The sequence below is a fragment of the Argentina anserina genome, chromosome 7 (assembly GCF_933775445.1).
Source record: "Argentina anserina chromosome 7, drPotAnse1.1, whole genome shotgun sequence".
In the NCBI taxonomy this organism is placed as follows: Eukaryota; Viridiplantae; Streptophyta; class Magnoliopsida; order Rosales; family Rosaceae; genus Argentina; species Argentina anserina.
The window spans coordinates 20110599-20133168 of record NC_065878.1 but is presented as its reverse complement, the minus strand read 5'-3'; the positions used below and the strand labels follow the sequence as shown (position 1 = coordinate 20133168).

Genomic DNA, 22570 nt, shown 5'->3' with positions numbered 1-22570 from the left:
TGGTCTGAGTTAGATGAGGGCCATGAGGGTGATATGAAGCTGGTTTGGGTGCTGATATGGAAGTACTCTAAGAGTCTAAGGTGGCCAGTCCGTTCATTTTTGGTTTTCAGATTTTGATAGGGAAGCTCCAACAGCCACAAAAGTTAAAAGGAAAACCCTTCAAGCTCTCATACAAGTCAGAGTTCACAAAACATAGTAATAGGATAATTTTGTGGCAATGTGGATTATCACCCACTGATGAAGAAATATAGACTACGATTTGATTTTGTTTGAAGGAATGGTTAAATTATTTTGGTAGACATGTACCTAATACTGTACTTGTTTGTGATTTATATGGTACAAATAGAAATATGGAATATCTAGTAGTAATCCCTTACCTATTTAGCTATTAAGTCCAATTAGTTTGGTAATGAAGATATTTTGTTTACATGCTTAAATTGAACTGAATGAAGCTCAAGTATTATGAGTTGTTAGAATATCCTTTGGAACTGATAAATCAGTGCTCTAGAAATGAACTCTCCCGAATATGAGAAACATCAATTTATGAGCACTAATATTGTTCCTATGATTTGAAATCAGCAAATAATCTATCCAGAGGCAATGCAATTTTCTTTTTCCCGTTATGGCTAAAACTAACTGGCCACTTGGTCCTCAAGAGAAAGATTGATATCATCATACCATATTGATTTGTTTACTCAAAGTCATCTAAATCTTTCTTTGTTAAACAAAAAAACACCTGATCAGTTTGTAATTGCAATCTAAAACGCTGTGCTTCTTGGATAAACTTCCTTTATATGGATGTTTCCTAATCCCATATATATAGGTAGAGTTCCAAAGTTCACTCTTCCCTGGCCTAGCATGTGAGCTTTCTTTGTCCCCAACAAACACAAACTTCAACTGTCCAAGTGAAGTTGATGAATCATTAAGGCTCTTAAAACTCTGATTTGTTTTTCAGCAACAATTTAATCAAATCATAATTAATGACTTTATGTTTGAGAAAAGTAAAGGCTAAGGAACACAAACTTTCGATATGTCTGTGCAGTGAGTATATATTCAGTATACCAATATCCTCTTCGGTACTTCCTTTGCTTATATTCTAAGTCAAGCCAACTGCAGCAAAATCCTTCATTCTCAGACCACTTCAGCAAAGAAATTCACAGCTCAAGGCATATCACAAAAATAAAGAAACATAAAATCAATACATCATAATCTTACGGCTCAAGACCAAGTAACTAATTACTGAATTCAAACCTCAGAACAAGAACAAAAGTGTACTCTAACCTGAAAGAGATGGTGACAGTACGTCTGACAGAGATAGGTTGCTAATAGCTGAAGTAACGGGAAGACAAGGAAACATATAAGAGTGAACCTTGGAAGATATATAGATGAAGAAAGGGAAGGTTAAGTTGTAGGGGAGAAACAAATATATATAATATATCCCTCTGAAAAATTTGGGTTTCACAGGAAACTTAGAACTGGTCTGGAAGATGTTATAGGATAGGGATGAGTAAAATGCATGTAATTTAAACAAAATTAAGGATTAATGTGTGCCATGCATGAATATAATTGGAAGAGTTGACCAGACAACTAGATTAAGAAATACATTTTCTGTTGGAAGCTAGGAGGCCAAAGTGAGCAGTGGACATAAGTGGAAAGGAGATTATTGAGATTAACTGTTTTACGATTTTAGGTAGGCCTATTATTTAAGCGGTGATTTTGACCTACTAGTTATTGGAAGTGATATTCAAGGTTCAGAATGTTGTTCATTAATTGTTACATTGTATAGGACCATTACAGAGAGGTCTAGAGAAACAAATGGCATACATCAATGGTGGATGTAGACCTTCCTCTCTACTAAGGTCTACTAAGGTCTGACATACAACTTTTTAACTTCCTCTTCAAATCTAATAACGCTCTGTTAGTTAAAACGTCTATAATAAACCATAAAAAATATCATCGTTAATATATAATAAACATGAATCGTTCAGTTCGGAAAATTCAAGGTTCAGAATATTGTTCATTAATTGTTACATTGTATAGGACCATTACATAGAGGTCTAGAGAAACAAATGGTGTACATCAATGGTGGATGTAGACCTTCCTCTCTACTAAGGTCTACTAAGGTTTGACATACAACTTTTTTACTTCTTCTTCGAATCTAATGATAGAGCGTTAGTTAAAACGTCTATAATAAACTATGTAAAATGTCATCGTTAGTATATAATAAACGTGGATCGTTCAGTCCGGGAAATTGAAGTGAACTCTAAACTTTTAGTGTTAACAAATAATGAGGGGTTTGAGATTGATTATTAACTACTAATGAAAATAAATCATAAATTATTATTTACATGATCGACTTCTCTTTAACAAACTTAAACCAAATTTACCATTACACCACATAATTATAAGTTCGAACCTATCATACATTCTAATTCGACCAATTATATACTTTTTAGACACAAATACAATGAGAGTCTTAGGAGATCATCTAATCATGCAAGATTTCAATTAACATTTAGATTGACTTAGGATCTAATCTAAATTTGCATGCAATCGAAATCAATGACACTTAGAGTATAAATCAAACAAGATTACATTTAAGCACCAAATCTTTGTTGGAGACATGTTTCATGTATGGTGTCACCCACCATGGTTTCACATGCAAATTTCCAGAATTTTTACCACTTTTAATCAACACAAACAGAACCTACTTAGGGCATGATTCGATTATGTCAATATGGTTGATGAATCTAGCACTCAAACACAATCTTAGGGACTGCATCCAAGCACTAAATTCATATGCACATATCTGAAAATTATCTAAAAGTATGAGAAAGATGATTAGAACACAACAATAGAAATACAAACTCAATAATTATAGGAAACCATCAATTCGGCAAAGAACCAAAAATCCAATAGATTAATTTGAAAATTTCGATTCTTAATACAAAACAATAATCTCATACAAACATCATACTACAATCTTTATATACAAAGTATTGTAGAAAATCAAAAACTAACAAAGTCATAGAGATGAGTTGCGAGAATAACACGTTGTAGGAATCTTAGAGGTGTGTCTTCAATGGTGATTTCAGTGGAGATGAAATTGGTATATGGGGGAAAATGGCTTTCTGTTTTGGTGAAGGATGCTTGAGCTAGTTTTGGCTCTTGAATGCAAATGAGAAGTCATATTATTTGAGAGGTGAAGCCATGTATATATAGAGGAAAGAGGGAGGGTATGTTTGCACGGTTTGAACTTTGATGTTGTCTCTTTCTTCCTATTATAATGTCATGCTTTATTCCCTAAATCATGTCATGTTTTATTCCCTAAATCATGTCATGTTTTATTCATTTAATGATCATCTTCTAGCTTTTAGGTTGCATATGCATGACTTCATCTCTCTTCTTTTCACTTAATTAATATTCACATTTATTTTTTTCTTCTTTTTTTCTTTTTCCCACGGCAAAGACTCAATCTCTTAATTCTCTCCACTTTTTTTTATCTCTTCTATTTAATTGTTGCATGACTTGTTGATGATAAGACTCCATATGCATGGCTTCTTCTTGTTTTCCTCTAGTATTATCTCTTAAATCCAATATGAAAATAAGAAAATAAAATCATAAGTAAGAGATAATTAGTTTCAAAACCTAACAAGGATTCCTAGTGCAAGAAATACTCTCAAAATATCGCAAATGCGACCAAAACGTAGAAAGATGAAGACTCCGAATCCAACTAGGTTTCCTAGTCCTACAAAGATTCATACTCAAATTAGGACTTTAGACTAATTCTGCATTTTTAACTCATGTAAGCACAAAAATACATCTAATACCGCCTAAGACTCTTACTACGACTCAATGACTCAATAGTATAACATTAAGGTCTAAACAAAATACAAATGGAGATAAAAATATGTTAAGAACGTCGCACAAAGTGCTTTTATCATCTAAATTGGAACATTAATGAAATTTAATGTGTTATTTATAATATTGTACTATACTGTATATAAAAAATATATATGCATACGATGATCAATTAGGGCCCGTTCGGTAAGTGATTGTACTGTTTTCTGTATTATGGAAACAGAAATGATCAAATACGCGTTCGGCGTCTCAAATTCTAAAAACAGCCGAAATAGTTTTCAGGATACAACTCAGAGCCCCGTGTAAATATTGAAAACGGCTTTGGCTCGTTTCCACCATTTTCTAAGAACAATTGATACAAACCACTAAGAAAGGTCGACGAGGTCGACATGCCCAGAACCCACCCGTGCTCATCGTTCCCAACTATTTCTCAACCCATACAGTAATTCTCCACTGCTGGCGATTTCATAACACAATCCCTCTTCTCCATATAATTGTTGATATACATGGATTCACTTGTGAATTCAGTAGAATTTAAAACAAGAAGAGAAGAAGAAACCACTTGCAACTCTGCAAGTTTCCTCCATTGAGATTACCTTTCTAATCTTATATGGATTGTGGATGTATTGATCATGAACAATCATCATGTAATTAACTATAACTGTGTTGTAAGTATATTAGAGTGAAAGCCAGCAATAACTTTGCCAATCTATCTTGGCGAACGAAAAACATCTCCCAATCTATCCGAATGAGAGAAGAAAACAAAAGCTATCGCCAATCTGGATTGTCTAAAGTCTAAACTAGTCGAAATTGAGCAAAGCGCGGTTGAGTTCAAACCTCAATGGCGCAACCTTAGCTAGCTCCACAATAATAATAAAAAAAAAAACAACCATGCTAAGCTCAATCGAGGTCGAACAGTAGCATTATCATTCCAAATTTCAGTTCTTAATGCGAAACCTATCTAGCGGGTCTTTGAAATGCAGGCGTTCATGATACAGTCTCCAAGCATAGTCTTCCAAACAAAAGGACTTAAACAGTCTTCCTTCAATTTCTCTGTTGTCACCGGTGATACTATCATCGATTTGATGATCTCCCAATTCAACATCATTTCTATTTCTATTCTCACCACCATCCTCGTGACTGAGATCATTGCCGCTTGTGGCTGCTGCCGGAAGAAGTGGGCAAATTTTAGAGTCAATAGGAAGAGTCACCAACAACGACATTGATTTGCACCGGGACTTATTACTCAGATCTGCCACTGGCCTTCCTCTCACTTTCTTCAACTCCCTATTGCTCCACACCTGTATATAATTAAGTTTCATATTAGATGCTTAAACTCCAAGATCGAATATCCAAAATCTTACCCAACTAGCCTGATCGATCAATGTTGCACAACAGCATATTCATTTTGAAATCATAAAACAGACAAACTGTACACCATAATTGCCGATACGACGATCAAATGTAGCATTTATCTCTCAATCTCGATATATCATGTTAATTAAAACTTCAGATTGTTACGTACAACTTAAGCGCAATTAGGAGATCACAAGTGTCATTGAGGGGCATTTTATTCTAATATCCTTATATCCATAGCTTCTATTTGTAAAGATGGTTATGTACGTACGTGGCTACATCTAATACATCAAATATATGCCCACTCTCACTGCAATTACGGAACATATGATGTCGGGATACATAGCGTAGAATTTTCGATGTATATAGCACTAGAATATGAAATTGTAAAAATGCAAATGGTAAAGTAATTGAAGGTTTTTTTTTGGCAATAAAAGTAATTGAAGTTTGAAACTTACTTGAGCAATGTCGCCAATAGTAACAAAGACCGAGTCCACCTGTGGCACCACAGAGACCCAACCGGAATCCGCCAGCAAAGAATACTTCTGATCACTTCTGATTTGATACTGCAAACCAACCACATACGGGTAGAACCGACCCGCCACCGGCGTCTTACTCTTACCCGATAAACCCTCCTCCACCCACATCATCGAACAAACCCGAGCGGAACTCGGGCCACCCTTTCCTACAGGACTTTCAAACCCGACTGATTTACAAACCAGCTCAATCACCTCCAACCCTACTTTCTCCAAAGCACCAGCAAACTCGCTTAGAGAAGCTAAAGACAACTCAACTGACTCGGCGTAGCACGACTCGTCCAGGCAAAACGACTCACCAAGTCCCTCCACCGGTTCCACGTCATCATCGTCAAGTTCATCTCCTTCTTCAAACCCAACAGGCCAGTTCCTCGGAAAAGAAGCTTTTTTCTTCTCCTTGGGGAGGTCAAACAGCGACAGCGCTTCTAACTCGGCCGAGTCTGCGAGTTGGCGAGGAATGCAGTGGTCGGTTAGCTGGAAGAACCCGAGTTTCGAGGAGAGGAGAGCGGGGTTTGATCGAGCTTGGGACAAAGAGACCACCGGAACCGGGGCACACGTGGCTGGTGGTGCGCGGCGCGTGGGGAGCGAGAGAGTGGGTGGCAGACGGTGGAGCATCCTGGAGAGGGTGTCTGCAGCGGCTGACGTGGACATGTGATTGTCCGACTGCTGCGTAGACGGCGTCGGTGGTGGAGCTGAAGTGGCGGCGCCGTGCATGTTTGGTAGCTGCAGTTGACTGTGTTGCTTGTGAGCTGCGGAGGGAGGATGGTTATGATATATATATGATATATATACTGTATATGATGGGTCGATGATCAGTTGAAATGCATGTACTTGGGTTATAGTTTCGTATGTCGTTATGTGTCCATGGATGGTAATTATGTTGGGGCATGATTATATTAACAAAGAAATTAGTGGCTGTGATCTTTGTTTTGTGACTAGATTAAGGAGAGCTGTCAAGTACTTGATTTGTTGCGTTGTATGACAATGAAGTTCCTTTGATCAATTATGGTCCCAAAACAATAAAAATCAAATGAAACTCACACCTTGATGATTCTAGATTATCTACCATGTGTGTTCATGATCCTTATTTCTGAGCTAATTTATGTGTGATTGTTTTGGTATTCTTTTTTGCTGATGAACTGCATGTTAATAAGTACTTTTTTTTATGATTCTTTAATCCTTGGTCGATCACACAACTTTACAATTATATTGAAATTTCACTAAACAAAATTTACAAAATTGACTTGCTTGTTCAACTTATTTAATGACGAGCATCACTATTGCGTGAAATGAGATCGATAGAAGGAAAACCCTAAGGAACTAGAAAATAAAATTGCATTGGCTATATATAATATCTAAGATTTCATTTATATTAGGTTACTATTGCCTCAAGTCCATGAGCGTGCTCCACGAGCATGCTACATTACAGAATATATCCGAATACTTTGTTCTTGTTTTCCGGTGAACCCCAAAAATTCTTTAACTTTTGAATATGTTAATGCAATCTAGTGCCTTGTTACGAGGGATATGTTGTGCCTCTTCTGCTGGTGGCAGGTCGCATGGTAAGCATTGAGCGTTTGTTTATTCATATGAAGTATTTATTTTTAAGAAAGGAAATCATTTAGATTTTATAAAAATAAAATTAAATGTCAGAATAGAAGTAGATGAAATGCTTCTAATATATTTAATCCATGCGGTATTTTCCAAACTAAATTAAGTTCAAGATAATAATATCTGAAACACGCTCGATCATGATATTCATCAACTGAAAACCCAAAAGAGTATCATACTTACTTGCCAAGATCGAGAAATGTAGCCCAGTTATAAGTTCACCCACGTACAGACTGACTCTCGATCGGTACCATGCTCGGAGGATGTTTTGACTGAGAACAATTTTGTTTGAAATTTCACACTTTTGTAGCTTATAGAAAAAGTCTTCTACGAAATAGGAGGTGCTTATGCGAAGAAGCTTTATCAAGTGTTGACGATCATATTGTGATGGTTTGAAAACGCTTAAATCATTAGTTTCTTGAAGTGATCGAACATATGAGCCTTCAAACTAGCTATAATTGCTTTAGTTAAGCAATTTGAATTTGACCAAATCAATTAAACAAAGGATAGAATCCATCTGCATCGACCAAATGGGTCTTAAAAGAAGAGCTACTCAATTAGGTCACGACGATAATATCTATATTACAAAAGACTCGTAAGTATTTCTTATTTTTCAGTTCCATTGTCCATAACCAATGCATCCATACGTCCTATCGAACGCATGGATAAAAGGATTAAAAGGAATGAAATAATGCAGGTATACAGATCAGATGATCTGTGTCACTACTCACTACCAGACATGTTTCGTTGCCAATCATGCCATGCATTTTTTGTTCCTTAGAATTTCACTGCTATAACGAAGTCGGGATTTTAAGTTTTGTACGTTTGGTTTTATTTCCCAAATGAAAAGAAAAAGATTTTTTACACTGGATTCCTGACCAATATTGGAAAAAGACCCAAACTGCTGACGTGCATTTTTTCTTGCGCTAGTGGAACCCTAATGAATTTTTCGGGTTACTAATCTTCCGACTTCCAACTCTATATAATCGATCAGACTAGCTCAAGGTTTCCATCTCTACCAAAAAATAAGCTTTTACTTTGCTTTCTTGATCAAAACAAGAAAGAAAATCACTAGACATATAGTGTTAAACAGCGACAAGCGTGGCCCGTGGACCAACTGTACCGATATTGTCCCAACTTAGCCACCTCACAGGTGTTGGGTTTTAATCACAAAAGGCCTCGGTACAATTGGTTATTATCCACCCACTTATAAGCTTTATTTTCTTTGTCACTTCTTAGATGTGGGATCTCTCCTCTCCAACACGCCCCCTCACGTGCAACCTAATTTTTAGGTCTGCACGTGACAGATTAACATCCCACATACTGGGATGAAAGAAACTAAGGTCCAGTAACCAACGACACTTAGTGGTCATCCAATCGGAAATCCTCCGATGGCATGACAAAGTGGCACCCAACTCGGGCCCACGAAAGATTGGAGGCGCGACTGGAAAGGGACCCGCTCTGATACCATATTAAACAGCGACAAGCGTGGCCCGTGGACCAACTGTACCGATATTGTCCCAACTTAGCCACCTCACAGGTGTTAGGTTTTAATCACAAAAGGCCTCGGTACAATTGGTTATTATCCACCCACTTATAAGCTTTATTTTCTTTGTCACTTCTTAGATGTGAGATCTCTCCTCTCCAACATATAGTGCCAACAATTCCTGCATCTTCAACAAATTAAGGTGTAGACACATGAAATTTAATGAAGTAAATCATCTTCATTAAATAATTAAATTGGCCAAGAACCCGACAAAATTACACATGTGGCCCAAAAATCAACAAAATTGGTGCGGATCCGAATAAAACTCGTGTCAGCACATAAATGGATAATCGTAATCAAAACTACGTGATTCCGACTTAAATCGAAAATTTAATGTCATTGACGATTTGAAATGGTAATCGGACATTTGATTAAATTAATAAATTCCTTAACAGTTATAATTAAATCAATTATTTGAATCTGTTTAATTTAGTTATGAGAATAACTAATTTTAAATTAATCAGAAAATACATATTGATTTAATTATATAATTAAATAAATTTTATTATTTTAGTGTCATTAAAATATTCTATAAAATAGAAGCATTGACACTATAAATACCCCTTCCAACATGAAGAGAGGGGACTTGAGAAGAAGAGAGAAAATCACTTGAGCAAGATCACTCCGAGAAATCCCGAAGTCTCCCAAGTCCACGAAAAACCGGCAAGCTACCAAATCGCTTGTTCTTCATCAAGTCCAAATCCGAACTCAAGTCCACGAATAATCATCAAGCTACTAAATCGCTCGTTCTTCATCAAGTCCAAATCCGAACTCAAATCCACGAAGAATCATCAAGCTACCAAATCGCTCGTTCTTCATCAAGTCCAAATCTGAACTCAAATCCACGAAGAATCATCTAGGTACCAAATCGCTCGTTCTTCATCAAATCCAAACTCAAAGTCTCAAGATCAAGTGCATGTCACCCTTGAGCCAAGTTACATGCGGAGATAGAATCAGAAGAGTTCATAAATATTGTAACCCCGCGCTTGATTATCAATAAATTACATTTTATTTGTACACGTGTCTGCACTCTTATTTGTTTTCAGATTCTCGTTCTACACAAGGTTCCAAGTTTCTGTTCTCTTTGATCTAAAAATCGATCTAAGATAATCGTTCAAGTTCTCAGTCCGCACCAATATTCCCTCAACAACCTACCCACCTTAGAACAAACTCTACTTTCTCCTCTGATGATATATCGCCCTAAAACTAACCCTAACCAAGTCATCCAAGCCCAACCCAACAATTGGAAGCAACAGAAGCCAAGCTGGATAAACAACACCAACTCTCTCTCGGCCAAGAACCAACTCAAAATCAAGAAGCGTGGAGGGGAACTGACCAAACATGCGGCTCTGGCTACTGAAGTGAATTGCGCAGCTCCACAGAAAGTTCAAGGATTCAGGTTCTGCGCAGGGTTGTGCACCTCTAGTTCAGTGGCAGATCTAAGGAGGGCTTAAGTCTCCCCACCTCCAGGTTCGCTTCCAGTGCCCTTGTTTCTTGTAATTCTTGCTAAGAAATGAGTTGTTCCATGCAAACACCAAGGAAGCGTACGTGCTGGACCAAAAAGAAGACGTAATTTTGACTTTTTGAGTCAATCCGGTTATAAGAAGTATAGAGTGGTTCGCGCGCCAATAGTAGAGAAGTACGTACTACGTATAGTATCAGCTCTAAATAATAAGTTCTTAAAACATAACATTTGAATAATAGTTAATTGTGATTATTTGTCCATCGTCTAAGAAAGTTGGTACTGAGTCGCGAGAACGCGTTCCCACGCGCTAGGTAAAAAAAAAAGATTTGGTCGTCTGTCCGGCGGTAAGCGCTCTCGCCGTCGTCGGGCAGGAGTTATCGGCCCAGTGCGGGTCTATTTTTGGTTGCTCCCCTCGTTGCGAGGTTGGATCAGACTAGGGGTTGTTATTAGGGAGGAGTAGATCGCATCGATGGACGTGATTTGCTTGGTGCCTCGTTGGGCAGATCGCCTGTTGGAGTATCTGGTGTCGGGACGAGGGGGAGTGATGACGAGGGCGAGTCCTTGGTGGCACGGCTTAGATTGGTTCTGATTTACTCAATCTGGGTTGTGTTTCTTGGGGTCGTTCGAAGTTCTTCTCCTAGGGGTGGCGAAAATCTTTGGCGTGGCAGAGATGGCGCGACAAAGAGGGCGTCGGTCCGGCTAAAGTGGAGGGTCCTAACATTAGGTGGTTTGTCGGCGGTTGCTGATGAGGCGTCGAGCTGGCGGACATCTGATCGTCTCTCTCTGAATAAGGTTGTGGGTTAGGCCTATGTGTTGTGCCTTGACCCGAGTTGGTTATTCATTATTGTTTGTTATTTATCTTTTATAGTTGGTTCACACCTAATGTGCGTAATAAGTACCTACATTATTTATATAGGCATAGTCGGACTTCGTGTCTGTGTGTGCATTGTTAATGTCTTATATGCTCTAGGTAGGTCGCGAGTTCCTTACTTTGTTAAATGGTCGCTGCCTCTTAGTGGTAAGGTGAAGTTAGATGTTGTCGGATTTATTTTTTGGAGCAACATAGTGGGAAAGTTGTAAAATTGGTACTTATGCTTCGCAGTAGTCGAGTTATCTTTCCGGTATGTCACCACTATAGTAAAGCAAATGAAGTTGTCATTGGTGCACTGTTTACTAGTTGATGTCTTGTTGAGTACTTGTGTTGTAGAGATGTCTGATATTATTTCAAATTTTTGTAATTAGGGATTTAGGCTTCATATTCCCTCTTGTATATGAAGGCTTTATTAATTAAAGATTAAGGGTAGCTGCACAAGCGCTTTATTCAAAAGAAACAAAGTTAATTGTTCAGGGTAAATTCTTGGATTGCAGTTTAGACATTCAATTGTAGAATATAATGCTGAAGATTGATAAGCTGAAATTAAAGCTGGATATCCTTCAAACGAATCGAAATTATCGATTAGAGACATCAAGAGAGAATAATATTGATCCTCGGATCAGTATTGCATGGTGTCATAAAAATCGAATTTCAATTTTAAAGGTGAATTTTTGATTTGTTTAGTAATAATTCTAATGAATGTTTTTTCTCATTTGATCTTTCCAGCTAACATACACTTCAATCATTGCTATTTACGTACAGATTTTAAAGCTGACATCTCTTAGGTAAGTTATGTGGTTTTCTGTTTTCTTCAACTAGAACTTGTTGTAGACCAAAATTTGTTATCTCTAAGTTCGTTTCTCATGCTTCTATGATAGGTGAGGATTGTTTTGTTGCCAGTGGATATGTAATGAATTCAAAGCTAGTACAGTCACTCCCCCAAGACCTTTTATACGGGAGCTATGGTTTTCGATCTCGTTTGGTTTCTAAAAATTGGCTTTGGCATCAGTATCAGCTAATCAGCGTTAGCTTTAAGGTTTTTAATAATGCTTGAATGTAGTTTCACTCACAATTTTAACCAGCCTCTTGTCGTTGAGGAAAACTTTTGAGGGAGCGTGTCATAGTAAAATCATTTCGTATAGTAGGGCTTTAGGTACGTATTTGGTGGTATATATACACTTGAGCAGTTGAGCTCTCTTATACGTATTTGGTTATTGGATAACTAGGCATATGGAGTCATTGGAGTGGTTGTGCCTAATCCATGAAGGATATACTTGCATAATGGGAACTAGACCAAGTCATATCTAATTATATAAAACGCCCTCGTTTTGAATCATCAAAACGGATGGCCATCGAGTCCTCCTCCGCTCTCGCATCGCCGTCCACCTCACACTGAATTCGCGCCTCACCGTCGTTGTTCTCGAAACCAAAACGCCATATTCTTGGTTTTTGAAATCAGACCCAGAATACGATCAGCTGGATCATCATCATCATCCTCATTGTCACTATCACTATGTTGGCTAAACTCTTCAACCAATTCTCACAAAAACAACAACCTCTTCCTCAGGTACATTTGATTAAACTTACCAATGTTGAATCCCATAATCTGTTTCTTCGATCGTTAATTATCTGAATTTAAAAGACATCAGGAGCAATTGTGATAATGTACCTAGAAGAATCAAACAGAAGTGCTCTACTTTCAATGTGAAATGCTTTAAAATTTGATCTTTTGGTGTAAAAAAAAAAAGGAAAAGAAAAGCAATGCTTGATTGTTTAGGGAGAAGAAATACAAGTGGTTAATTGTATAGGTTTGGGGTTACTTGTGGCACAGGCAAGGGTGTCAGAAGCTGATTTAGATCCAAAAATTGTTTTTCACTATGGGATTCCGTCCACTGCGTCAATTCTCGCAGTTGATCGCACACAAAGCTTATTGGCAATTGGAACCCTGTAAGTTTACTTATTTACCATAACTAGTAAAAAGTTTCCGAATTTCGTATATTATCTTGTTCACTGTTCAAAACAGTACATTTCTTGAATGATTGGGTGGTTTTGCAATCTGTTAGAAACTTTGCCTCTTAGTGTGGAGACGGTCTAGAATATTATCCCAAAGGTAGGAGTTTAAAAGAAAAAAAAACTTTGCTGACTTTATTCTGGACTAAATGCAGGGATGGCAGAATAAAAGTGATTGGTGGTGATAATATTGAAGGGCTTCTGATATCTCCTAAGCCCTTGGCATTTAAGTACTTAGAGGTTTGCGTTTCAATTGGACTTATAGTCAGTATGTTGTTTTCTTCATTTGTTCGGTGTACTATTTCCGTCTTCTATGCCTTGATCATATATACAGGTATGGTACATTTCCTTCTTTCTTTTCGATGAAAGTTGACAGTTTGTATTTATATTCTAAATTTTTGCAGTTCTTGGAAAATCAAGGTTTTCTAGCTAGTGTCTCAAGTGAAAATGAAATTCAGGTACTTATTCCAAACCAAATCTATAGTTAATGATACACTGCTACTAGAGACCATCTAATATCAATATAATTTTTGCATCTCCAGCATCCGGTATGTTACTAACAGTACTGATTGGTTTAATAGGTTATTGATGTTCGCAGGTTTGGGATTTGGAACACAGGCAAATAGCTGGTTCTCTGCAATGGGAATGCAATGTAACTGCATTCTCTGTTATTTATGGCACCAATTACATGTATAGAACTTGTGGATCTGGTTATTTTTTTATTTGATATTCATTAGCCGCAAATACAAGTAAATCTCCGGTGATGGAATAACACCACATATCATTACTATCAGGTATATTGGAAACGAATACGCAATGGTGTCTGTGGTGAGGTATGATGCAGAAGAGCGAAAGATCAACTTACTGCCATACAATATTTCTTCAAACCTTATAGCTGGTAAGTTCATAGTCTCTAAATAATTAGTTGATGCCTTACCTTGTTGTAATGCAATTCTCGCATTAGTCTCCATTGATTAGCGAAAAATGGGTTGGATAATTAGCATTACTATTTCTTCTGCCTGACAAATCAAGTAAAATTCTTACTCAAAATATTTTGTGTAATTTAAGAAATTTCAAAGTTATGAGGTTACTGAGAACAACAAGACTGTAGAGATGAATGTGGCCTTTTTTCTACAAGAATTTCATCACTATGGTCACTTGTCGTTTGTGACTGCAGCTATGTATTGTCCACTATATTCATATGCTAAACTTATCTATCTATATTGCAGAAGCAGCTGGAATGTCATTGCTTGATAATCTTTCTGTTGTGGGAGTTCTCCATCAACCTAGTTCTCCGGGAAATAGGAAAGACAGATTCCTTATGAGAACAGTGCCAAAATCTTTCAATCCAACCACGCATTAGGCTCTCAAATGTCTTTCTACCTTTGCAAACTAGTTTTCTTGTTGAGATTATAATACTTTGGATCCAAAAGCAAACTGATGGAATGTGTTCAGCCTTTTAGCCTTTCTAAACTGAACTATTCTTTGGTGTTTATAAGAGTCCATCTGCCTTGTTTTGATTAAGAACCGGAGCTTATGTATCACTATTCCCAAAATATGTTTGCACATACACTTGCTCCAAACAAACATGTAAACACATGCAAATACACATAAAAATCTATGTGTATTAGCTACTGTCATTTATATCTTCCTATTCATGTCGAGTAAAACACTGATGCATATAAAAATCCTGATGCTACAGCTTCATATTTTTTATATTAATTATTTGTTAGAGTTGGCTTATTTTGAAAATTTTGTCCTTCTGCAGACTGCTGATTGCATACGAGAATGGTCTGATTGTTCTCTGGGATGCTTCACAAGATCGAGTTGTTTGTGTAAGAGGTTCCAAGGACCTTCAAGTGAAGGAAGAAACAGTCCATAGTTCTCCAAAAGGAAAAAGAACTGAGCCTTTTGATGCTATATCAGACAGGAAACATGTGGAGAAAGAGATAAGCTCTCTTTGTTGGGTATGTGATAACGGGTCGACTCTTGCTGTAGGCTATACAGATGGTGATATAATGTTTTGGGATATATTAACTGCTGCCTCTACCAAGGATAATAGGTCTAAAAATATACCTAACAATGTTTCAAAGATACAGTTATCAGAAGATGAAAAGAGACTCCCTGTCATGACTGTAAACTGGTCTGCGAATAGGTTAAAAACTCATCCCAGGGGCCAACTATTTGTTTATGGAGGGGGAGGAATTGGATCTGAAGAAGTTCTCACGGTATGATTTCAACTGAGTTGAATCTTGTCTTGTACTTTTGTCTTAGTTCTGTTACTTATATCTATGTTTCTGCCATACTGAATAGTTAATACCACTGTTCCAAGTCCTAGTAAACAAAGAGTATTTGTCAAAGACAATGACAGTACAAGCATGTCTCCTGATGGAATTCATAGTTAACTCTGCATGTCTATGCTCCTGGATATAGATACATTCGATTTCTCCAATTCAGCTTTGCAACAATTTGTCTCTCTAATTCACAGGTTCTCAGCGTGGATTGGTCTTCAGGAATAGAAAGTCTGAAATGCATAGGTCGCGTAGACCTTACACTAGTTGGTTCATTTGCGGATATGGTTTTATTGCCGGCTGCTAGTGCAATGGAGAATGGTGACACACTGGTATTCACTTTGACAAATCAGGGACAATTGCATTTCTATGACAAGGAATGCTTGTCTGCCCTGATGTCTCAGCAAAAGAAAAAGACTGATGGGACTGCAGTGCAGTATCCTGTGTTCATACCTACTACGGAACCATGTATGACAGTGGGAAAGCTTGCTTCGGTGGATAGAGATGGTAAATGCTCCTCAGCTCTGTCTAAGGTAGTGCTCATTTGTGATACCATGAACTCTAGATACATTATATCTTGGCAATTTTTCCATAATAATGAGATTGTCTCAGCTGAAAGTTTCGCGAGGCATATAGGAGAACGTGTGTGTATTTAATGTGTGCGCGCGCGCATGTACTTCCCTGTCTCTTCCTTTATTGATTTTATGTGTTCTTGGTCCTTAAGCAAGTTGCTGTAGATAAGTTTAATGCGGAACACACTTTGAACAAGGGGGGCACAAAGTGGCCTTTGACTGGTGGTGTTCCCGGCCAACTTCGTGATGGTGAAAACTTTCATGTTGGGAGACTATATATGGCAGGATATCAAGATGGATCTATTCGAATATGGGATGCCACCAATCCATCTCTGTCGCTTATCTGTGCTATAGGACCTGAGGTTGGTGTATGCTATCAAAACTTTTGCTTTAATATGTTATTAAAGTAGATATTCATTTGACAGTGTCCTAGAGACTAAAATTGAGAAGTCATTTTTTCTAGTTTTTTTTTTGTGGATGAAAGGTAAAAGGTATCAGATGTACAAATGGAACAGTATCAGCATTGGAATTTTGTTCTCTTACTTTCGAATTAGCTATTGGTGGTGTGAATGGTCTGGTAAGAGTCGTTTGACGTTGTGTGTACATAAATTTTCTGTTAGGTGATCATCATATGATGCTTTGATATTCTTGCTCTGATTTAATATGTTGTAGGTTCGACTTTATAAACTAATAGGGGGCTCAGACAAGACAGAATTGCACTTTGTGACAAAAACAGAGAAGGAAGGTTGGTTATGTACATATCTATTTACTGCACGTAGTTGTCTCTGCATTATTCCTTAAAATAAAAGAGAAGTTTGATATATATATATATATAGAGACATTCTTGACATTTAAGTGCACACACAGAGCAGGATGCATGCAATATGCTGGTTTGAAAGCTTGGTTGAGAGCTAAAATCTCAGAGATAAGTGGGTCAATGAGATGACTTTCTCTATCCTTATAAATGTAGATGTCGATTAATGCAATGGGCTCCTAACAGTCGTGATGAAGCCAATCTGTAACAAACTCACATACACCATGTTTTATATGAAAATTTATCATCTTGAGAGTGTATTAAACTCATACAGTACGTAATTCATTCTAGCATCATGAGTGAATCTAGTTACCTATTCAGTAGTTCCATAATAGGAAACTTGCTTATTGCTTTCACTGTACCAGGTTCATTTTTCTAATAAGAGCAATTCTGGTTGCAGTTTATACTTCACAACAAGGTAATGGGCCTCGGTGCACTGCTGTGTTTTCTATTCTTGATTCTCCTATATGCATACTACAATATGCCAATTTTGGAGCAAGACTTGCTGTGGGATATGAATGTGGCCGGGTGAGAATCACTTTTAAACAAATTTAATACTAAAATTTTGCTTTTAAATGTCGATCAAAATTGTGAATTAATATATTTCTGGTATTTATGTGTCCATTTCACAATGCAGGTTGCAATGCTTGATATTAGTTCATCATCAGTTTTGTTTCTTACAGACAGTGTATCCAACTCAAGTTCCCCAGTCATCTGTCTGTATATGAAATCCATTTCTGATACTAATAGCTTATCACATAGCCAAAAGGGTTCTGAATCCAAAAATTCCACCGAGCCTGAAAATAGAATGAATAAAAATGATTCTGAATCCAAGATTTCAACTGATACTGGAAATGGGTTGGTAATCCCAATGAAACCTGAATATAAGAATGTGGTTGATCCTGAACATGGAATGAGTGTAAAAGATCCTGAATCCAAGACTTCGACTGATTGTGGAAATGTGTTGCCAATCCCAAAGGACTCTGAATCCAAGAATGTAATTGATCCTGAACATGCAAAAAGTGTAAAAGACCCTAAATCCCAGACTCGGAATGATTCTGGAAATGTGTTGGAAATCCCACAGGACTCTGAATCCAAGAATGTGGCTGATCCTGGACATGAAACAAGTGTAAAAGATCCTGAATCCAAGACTTCGAGTGATTCTGAAAATGGATTGGTGCTCATTATGACCAGAAATGCACATATTGTTGTTTTAGATAGTGCCACTGGTAAGATGATCAAGTCTCGGTCCATGCATCAAGAAAAGGATTCCATTGCGATTTCAATGCACATTATAGGTGAGTATCTGCTGTCAGAACATAGAAATATATATTATTTATTTATTTATTTATTAATCTTTGGTGCTATGATGGAATGAATAAACATAGATTTCTTTCGTTGCAGAGGATAGTTATGTTTTATGTCATTTGTCGAGTGCAAAGAAGCATTCTCCAGACTCACCTAAGGAAGGTGAAGCCAATCATGATAATTTACCACCTAATGCCGAATCTGGAGCAACACAGCTTGTAGTTGACCTCAATACCTTCACCAGAACTACATATTTTGTGCAGAGATCAGTGAACATATGCATTCTACTTTGTTGTGACAACACATTGCAGTTATGTTCATTAAAGTCTGCGCTTGAGGTGCCCTTTTTTATCCTCTCCCATTTCAATTTTCAACATCTGAATATCTCTTTTCACAAACGACTGAAACATTCGTTCTAGGGTGACAATAACTCCATTCTGAAGGTGAATCTTGTAAAACCATGTTGTTGGACTACAATCTTAAAAAAAGACGGGAAAGACAGTGGATTGGTTGTATTATATCAGACGGGAGCCTTTGAAATCAGGTGAATCACAGATTACACTGCCTGCTGTTATTTTTTGCAGTGAAACTGGATCTCTTTTTCATCAGCCAATTTATGTTGCGTATAGTGAATTTAGTGCTTTTTGGCACTGATTCTTTTGATCATTATATCTGGATTCTATTCATATCATAAATGGTTCTTGTAAATAGTGGATTAATGGAAGTAGAGGCTGGTTTTCACTTTTCGTACAGGTCTTTCCCAAATCTTGAAGTGGTGAGAGAAATATCATTTATGACTATTCTAAGATGGAACTTTATGACAAATATGGACAAGACATTCTGTTCTTCTGATTGTGGGCAAATTATTATGGTGGGTTTACTTTCTTCATTTTTGATAATAACTTGTTTTAATTATGAGTCTAGTAATAGCATCTTTTTTTAAATTGTGTCCTTTTAATTGATTCAGAATGCAATTTGTATCCGAGAGGATGCCATAGAGCACAACTAACCAAAATTTGTTAATTTGTTTTAGGTAAAGGGGTCTGAATTAGCTTTTGTATCACTTTTGGCCTGTGAAGATGACTTCAGGTCTGAACTTTAAATCGTCTGAAACTTTGGAGATTAAGTTCATTTCAAGATAAAATACTTAAACCTTGTTAATGGAAATGTCTCACTTAGGAATCTGGAGTCCTTCCCTTGTCTTCATGATAAAGTGCTAGCAGCGGCTACAGATGTCATTGCCAATCTATCTCTCAGGCAGAAACAGGTTCACCGTATAACTTCAACCTCCATTATCATTGGATCTTTTGGTGAAGACAAGAGTCTAATTCTTATTTGCTGAACATCTTCACCAGAGTGCTGCTCATGGGATATTAGGAGGAATCATTAAGGGCTTAAAATCAAGTAAAACGGATAAAAACATGGATCCTAATCATCCAACAGAAAATCACGAAAAGTATTGTGCAAATTTGGAGAGCTTATTTTCAAATCCCCCATTCTTAAAATCTTCTACAGATGTGAAGGATAGCCAAGAACCTGTGATGCTTAACCTAGGTTCTATCTCTTTCTTTTGTTATATATCCTTCCCTCTACTGCCTCCCCTTTATGACTGATTTTCCACTATTTGGTGCAGATGATATTGTAATTGATGGACCTCTTACTGTCTTCCCTAAAGATCAAAACACCAAGGATGAAAAGAAAGGTACTTACGCATACCAGATAATATGTTCTGGGTAGACAGTTTTTGAGTGCTCTTGTTGTTTCATGTTTACTTGGCAGACAAGGGATCAGAGAAGAAAAAGTTATTTGAAGGGGCGACTAGTGATACAAAGCCAAAAATGAGGACAGCTGCTGAAATCAAGGCTAAATATAGAGAAACTGGGGTAATCATCATCAATCTAATCTCAAAAGATACTAGATGCAACATGACTATGATCTTATGTTCTGATCATCGGTCATAAATGGTTGCAGGATGTCGCTGCAGCAGCTGCACGTGCAAGAGAAATGCTTGCAGAACGTCAGGAGAAACTTGAGGTACAGATTGCTACAGATGGATTTACAAAATGGCTTCTGAATTACTTTCATCTATATATGTAGTTTATCTTCAAACAGTAGGCTATACGCCCATACTCAACTCATCTGGTCAATAAGTAATAAGCATGTCATGTCTCTTCTGTGCATTAAATCAGAAACTTAGCGAAAACACAGAAGAACTAGCGAGTGGAGCTCAAGACTTTGCATCAATGGCAAAGGAACTGGCCAAGAGAATGGAGAATCGTAAATGGTGGCAGCTATGACAAGTTAGCACAACCATCCTGATCAGTTAGTTTCGTCCAATCTTTACGCTCTAATGGTACAAGCTATACCTCAGTCGAGTGTGTACTTATTTCTGACTCATATTCCACTATGCATGTGATCCATATTTTCATTGTACATAAGGCACTGTGTAAAATTATAGATGAATAAAACGTTCTACTCGTTTTCTGTGTAAAATTAGGGAAAATTATATGATATGCTGTTGTATGGCATACAACATCAACATCCACCACACATCCACACCACCACCCCACGTGCGTCAGCATCTTCCCCCTTTATCCACTGTCTGATCCTGCTGTATGGCATACACACGTAGTACAGCAGACAAACCCTACAATTAGAGATGAATAAAGGAAAAGAATTCAGTGCTCGTACGTGGTTGTACACCGGCCAATAATATATTACTAAAAATTAATGTCAGCCAATCGGATCATCCAAACAAAAATTTATATTAACTTGTCTATTTAATGTTAATTTGAACGTTAACTTTGACATAGATTTAAAAAAAAATTAAAAAGACGGTGAAGGTGCATTGAGTTCCATCCAACTGACGTCATTTTTAACCCCATGGTGATTCTCTTTTGCTATATATTATTTTCTTTGTAAACAACAGTACTAAAAAAATTAAACTTTTGAAAGATGCGTTAATTACCTTTTAATAAAAAAGAAATTGCCTTTCAGTTTTTTATTTTTATTTCTTTAATAAAATAAATGACTTGTATGAAAACAAATCTAACCAAGAAAAATTGCATTACTTGCATAAAATTAAAACAACAAAAAATAATTAATTTTACCCGTTCAAATCAAAATAAAAAATCAAATATTCATGCACCATTTGTACACTGTTTTATTGATCAAATATTTTCAACATAAGCTTAAACTTAATAATATCGAGTGATTTTCATGAATTATATTAACAGTCCCGGCATATTTTGCCAATTTCATATCAATTTTGATTTTACTTCGTTTGTAATTTGTAGGCTGAAATTATATTTGATAACCTATTTTGCATGTTAAATTCCCCAAAATTCATGAAGACATACAACACAAAATGTGATCGTTGGATTACGACACTATCTTAATTTATACTTATAATGAAAAATAAAATAAGTTTTATCATCGTTTTGACTTTTAACCTTAATGAGAAAAAACTAGGGGAGCTAACCATATCCATTAATAAGTGGACGAATATCCATTTATAGAGCAACACAAATGTAGCATGTACTTAAGTACATGAGATCCTAAATAAAAAATGGCAAATTCGTACAAGTTTCCAAATTCGGATGTACAATTTTAATCTTACTCTAAAAAATGTAATATCTTGACAAGTTAGACTGAATTTTATCATTTTTTATACTTTGATCCATGAGGTTAACTTTATAAGTCCATATCCCAAACCTCATAGTCCAATAGATCAATCACATCAATTTTGAAATCAATAGTTTTTGTTTAAGTTTAGTAATTTATTGTGCTATTATAAGAACATAAAAGATTATGGTCGTGGAATTTACAAATTAGAATAAAAACATAAATAAGTCAACATCCCCTTAAAAATATAAATCGACTCATTTCAATTTTAGTTTCTGAATTTTGTGTTTAGGATATAAGTTTTTTTTTAGCATAACAAAATAAATAAATAAATGTCATCAAGAAAATAGATAAAATATATTAAAACCTGTAATTTTAGGAAAAAAAATGGTGATTTTTTTGTTAATTAATTGGCGGACCAAGAAGAGGAGAAGGACAGATATTTACAATAGTTTTTTCCTTTCAAGAATACTTTTGCACATGTTTCTAGGTCTTTGTATAATAGAGGTTAGATTTATTTAACAGGAACATTAGTAGCAAACGCTGGTATGCACGCTAATAGACTACCATGAATAAAACGTTTACTCGTTTTTAGCGTTTATACTGGCCGGTCTGATCCTTCCGACCAAAACGAGTAAAACGACTTTTGAGAAAAACTTGGAAAGAGAGATGAAATTATTCATGAAAACATGCGGTTTGAGG

The 22570-nt window shown here is 36.6% G+C and overlaps 2 protein-coding genes across 2 annotated transcripts; one reads left to right on the top strand and one right to left on the bottom strand.

Annotated features, from left to right (window-relative positions):
- Positions 1 to 4504: 4504 nt before the first annotated feature.
- Positions 4505 to 6502, bottom strand: LOC126802822 (gibberellin 2-beta-dioxygenase 2). Its single transcript, XM_050530531.1, has 2 exons — positions 5676 to 6502; positions 4505 to 5162 (listed from the first exon to the last, which is right to left on the bottom strand). Exons 1-2 carry the CDS (start codon positions 6465 to 6467, stop codon positions 4800 to 4802), a joined length of 1155 nt encoding a protein of 384 aa, XP_050386488.1. The 5' UTR covers positions 6468 to 6502; the 3' UTR covers positions 4505 to 4799.
- Positions 6503 to 12641: 6139 nt separating this feature from the next.
- LOC126802617 (uncharacterized) lies at positions 12642 to 20597 on the top strand. The gene is made up of 24 exons (XM_050530267.1): positions 12642 to 12816; positions 13081 to 13196; positions 13415 to 13499; positions 13664 to 13717; positions 13858 to 13949; positions 14054 to 14157; positions 14489 to 14560; positions 15024 to 15487; positions 15748 to 16083; positions 16275 to 16490; positions 16607 to 16699; positions 16795 to 16867; positions 17337 to 17464; positions 17574 to 18234; positions 18341 to 18582; positions 18664 to 18788; positions 18998 to 19115; positions 19278 to 19333; positions 19424 to 19511; positions 19600 to 19798; positions 19878 to 19946; positions 20024 to 20127; positions 20216 to 20278; positions 20434 to 20597. The coding sequence occupies exons 1-24, from the start codon at positions 12763 to 12765 to the stop codon at positions 20539 to 20541; spliced, it is 3720 nt and encodes a 1239-aa protein (XP_050386224.1). The 5' UTR covers positions 12642 to 12762; the 3' UTR covers positions 20542 to 20597.
- Positions 20598 to 22570: the final 1973 nt, after the last annotated feature.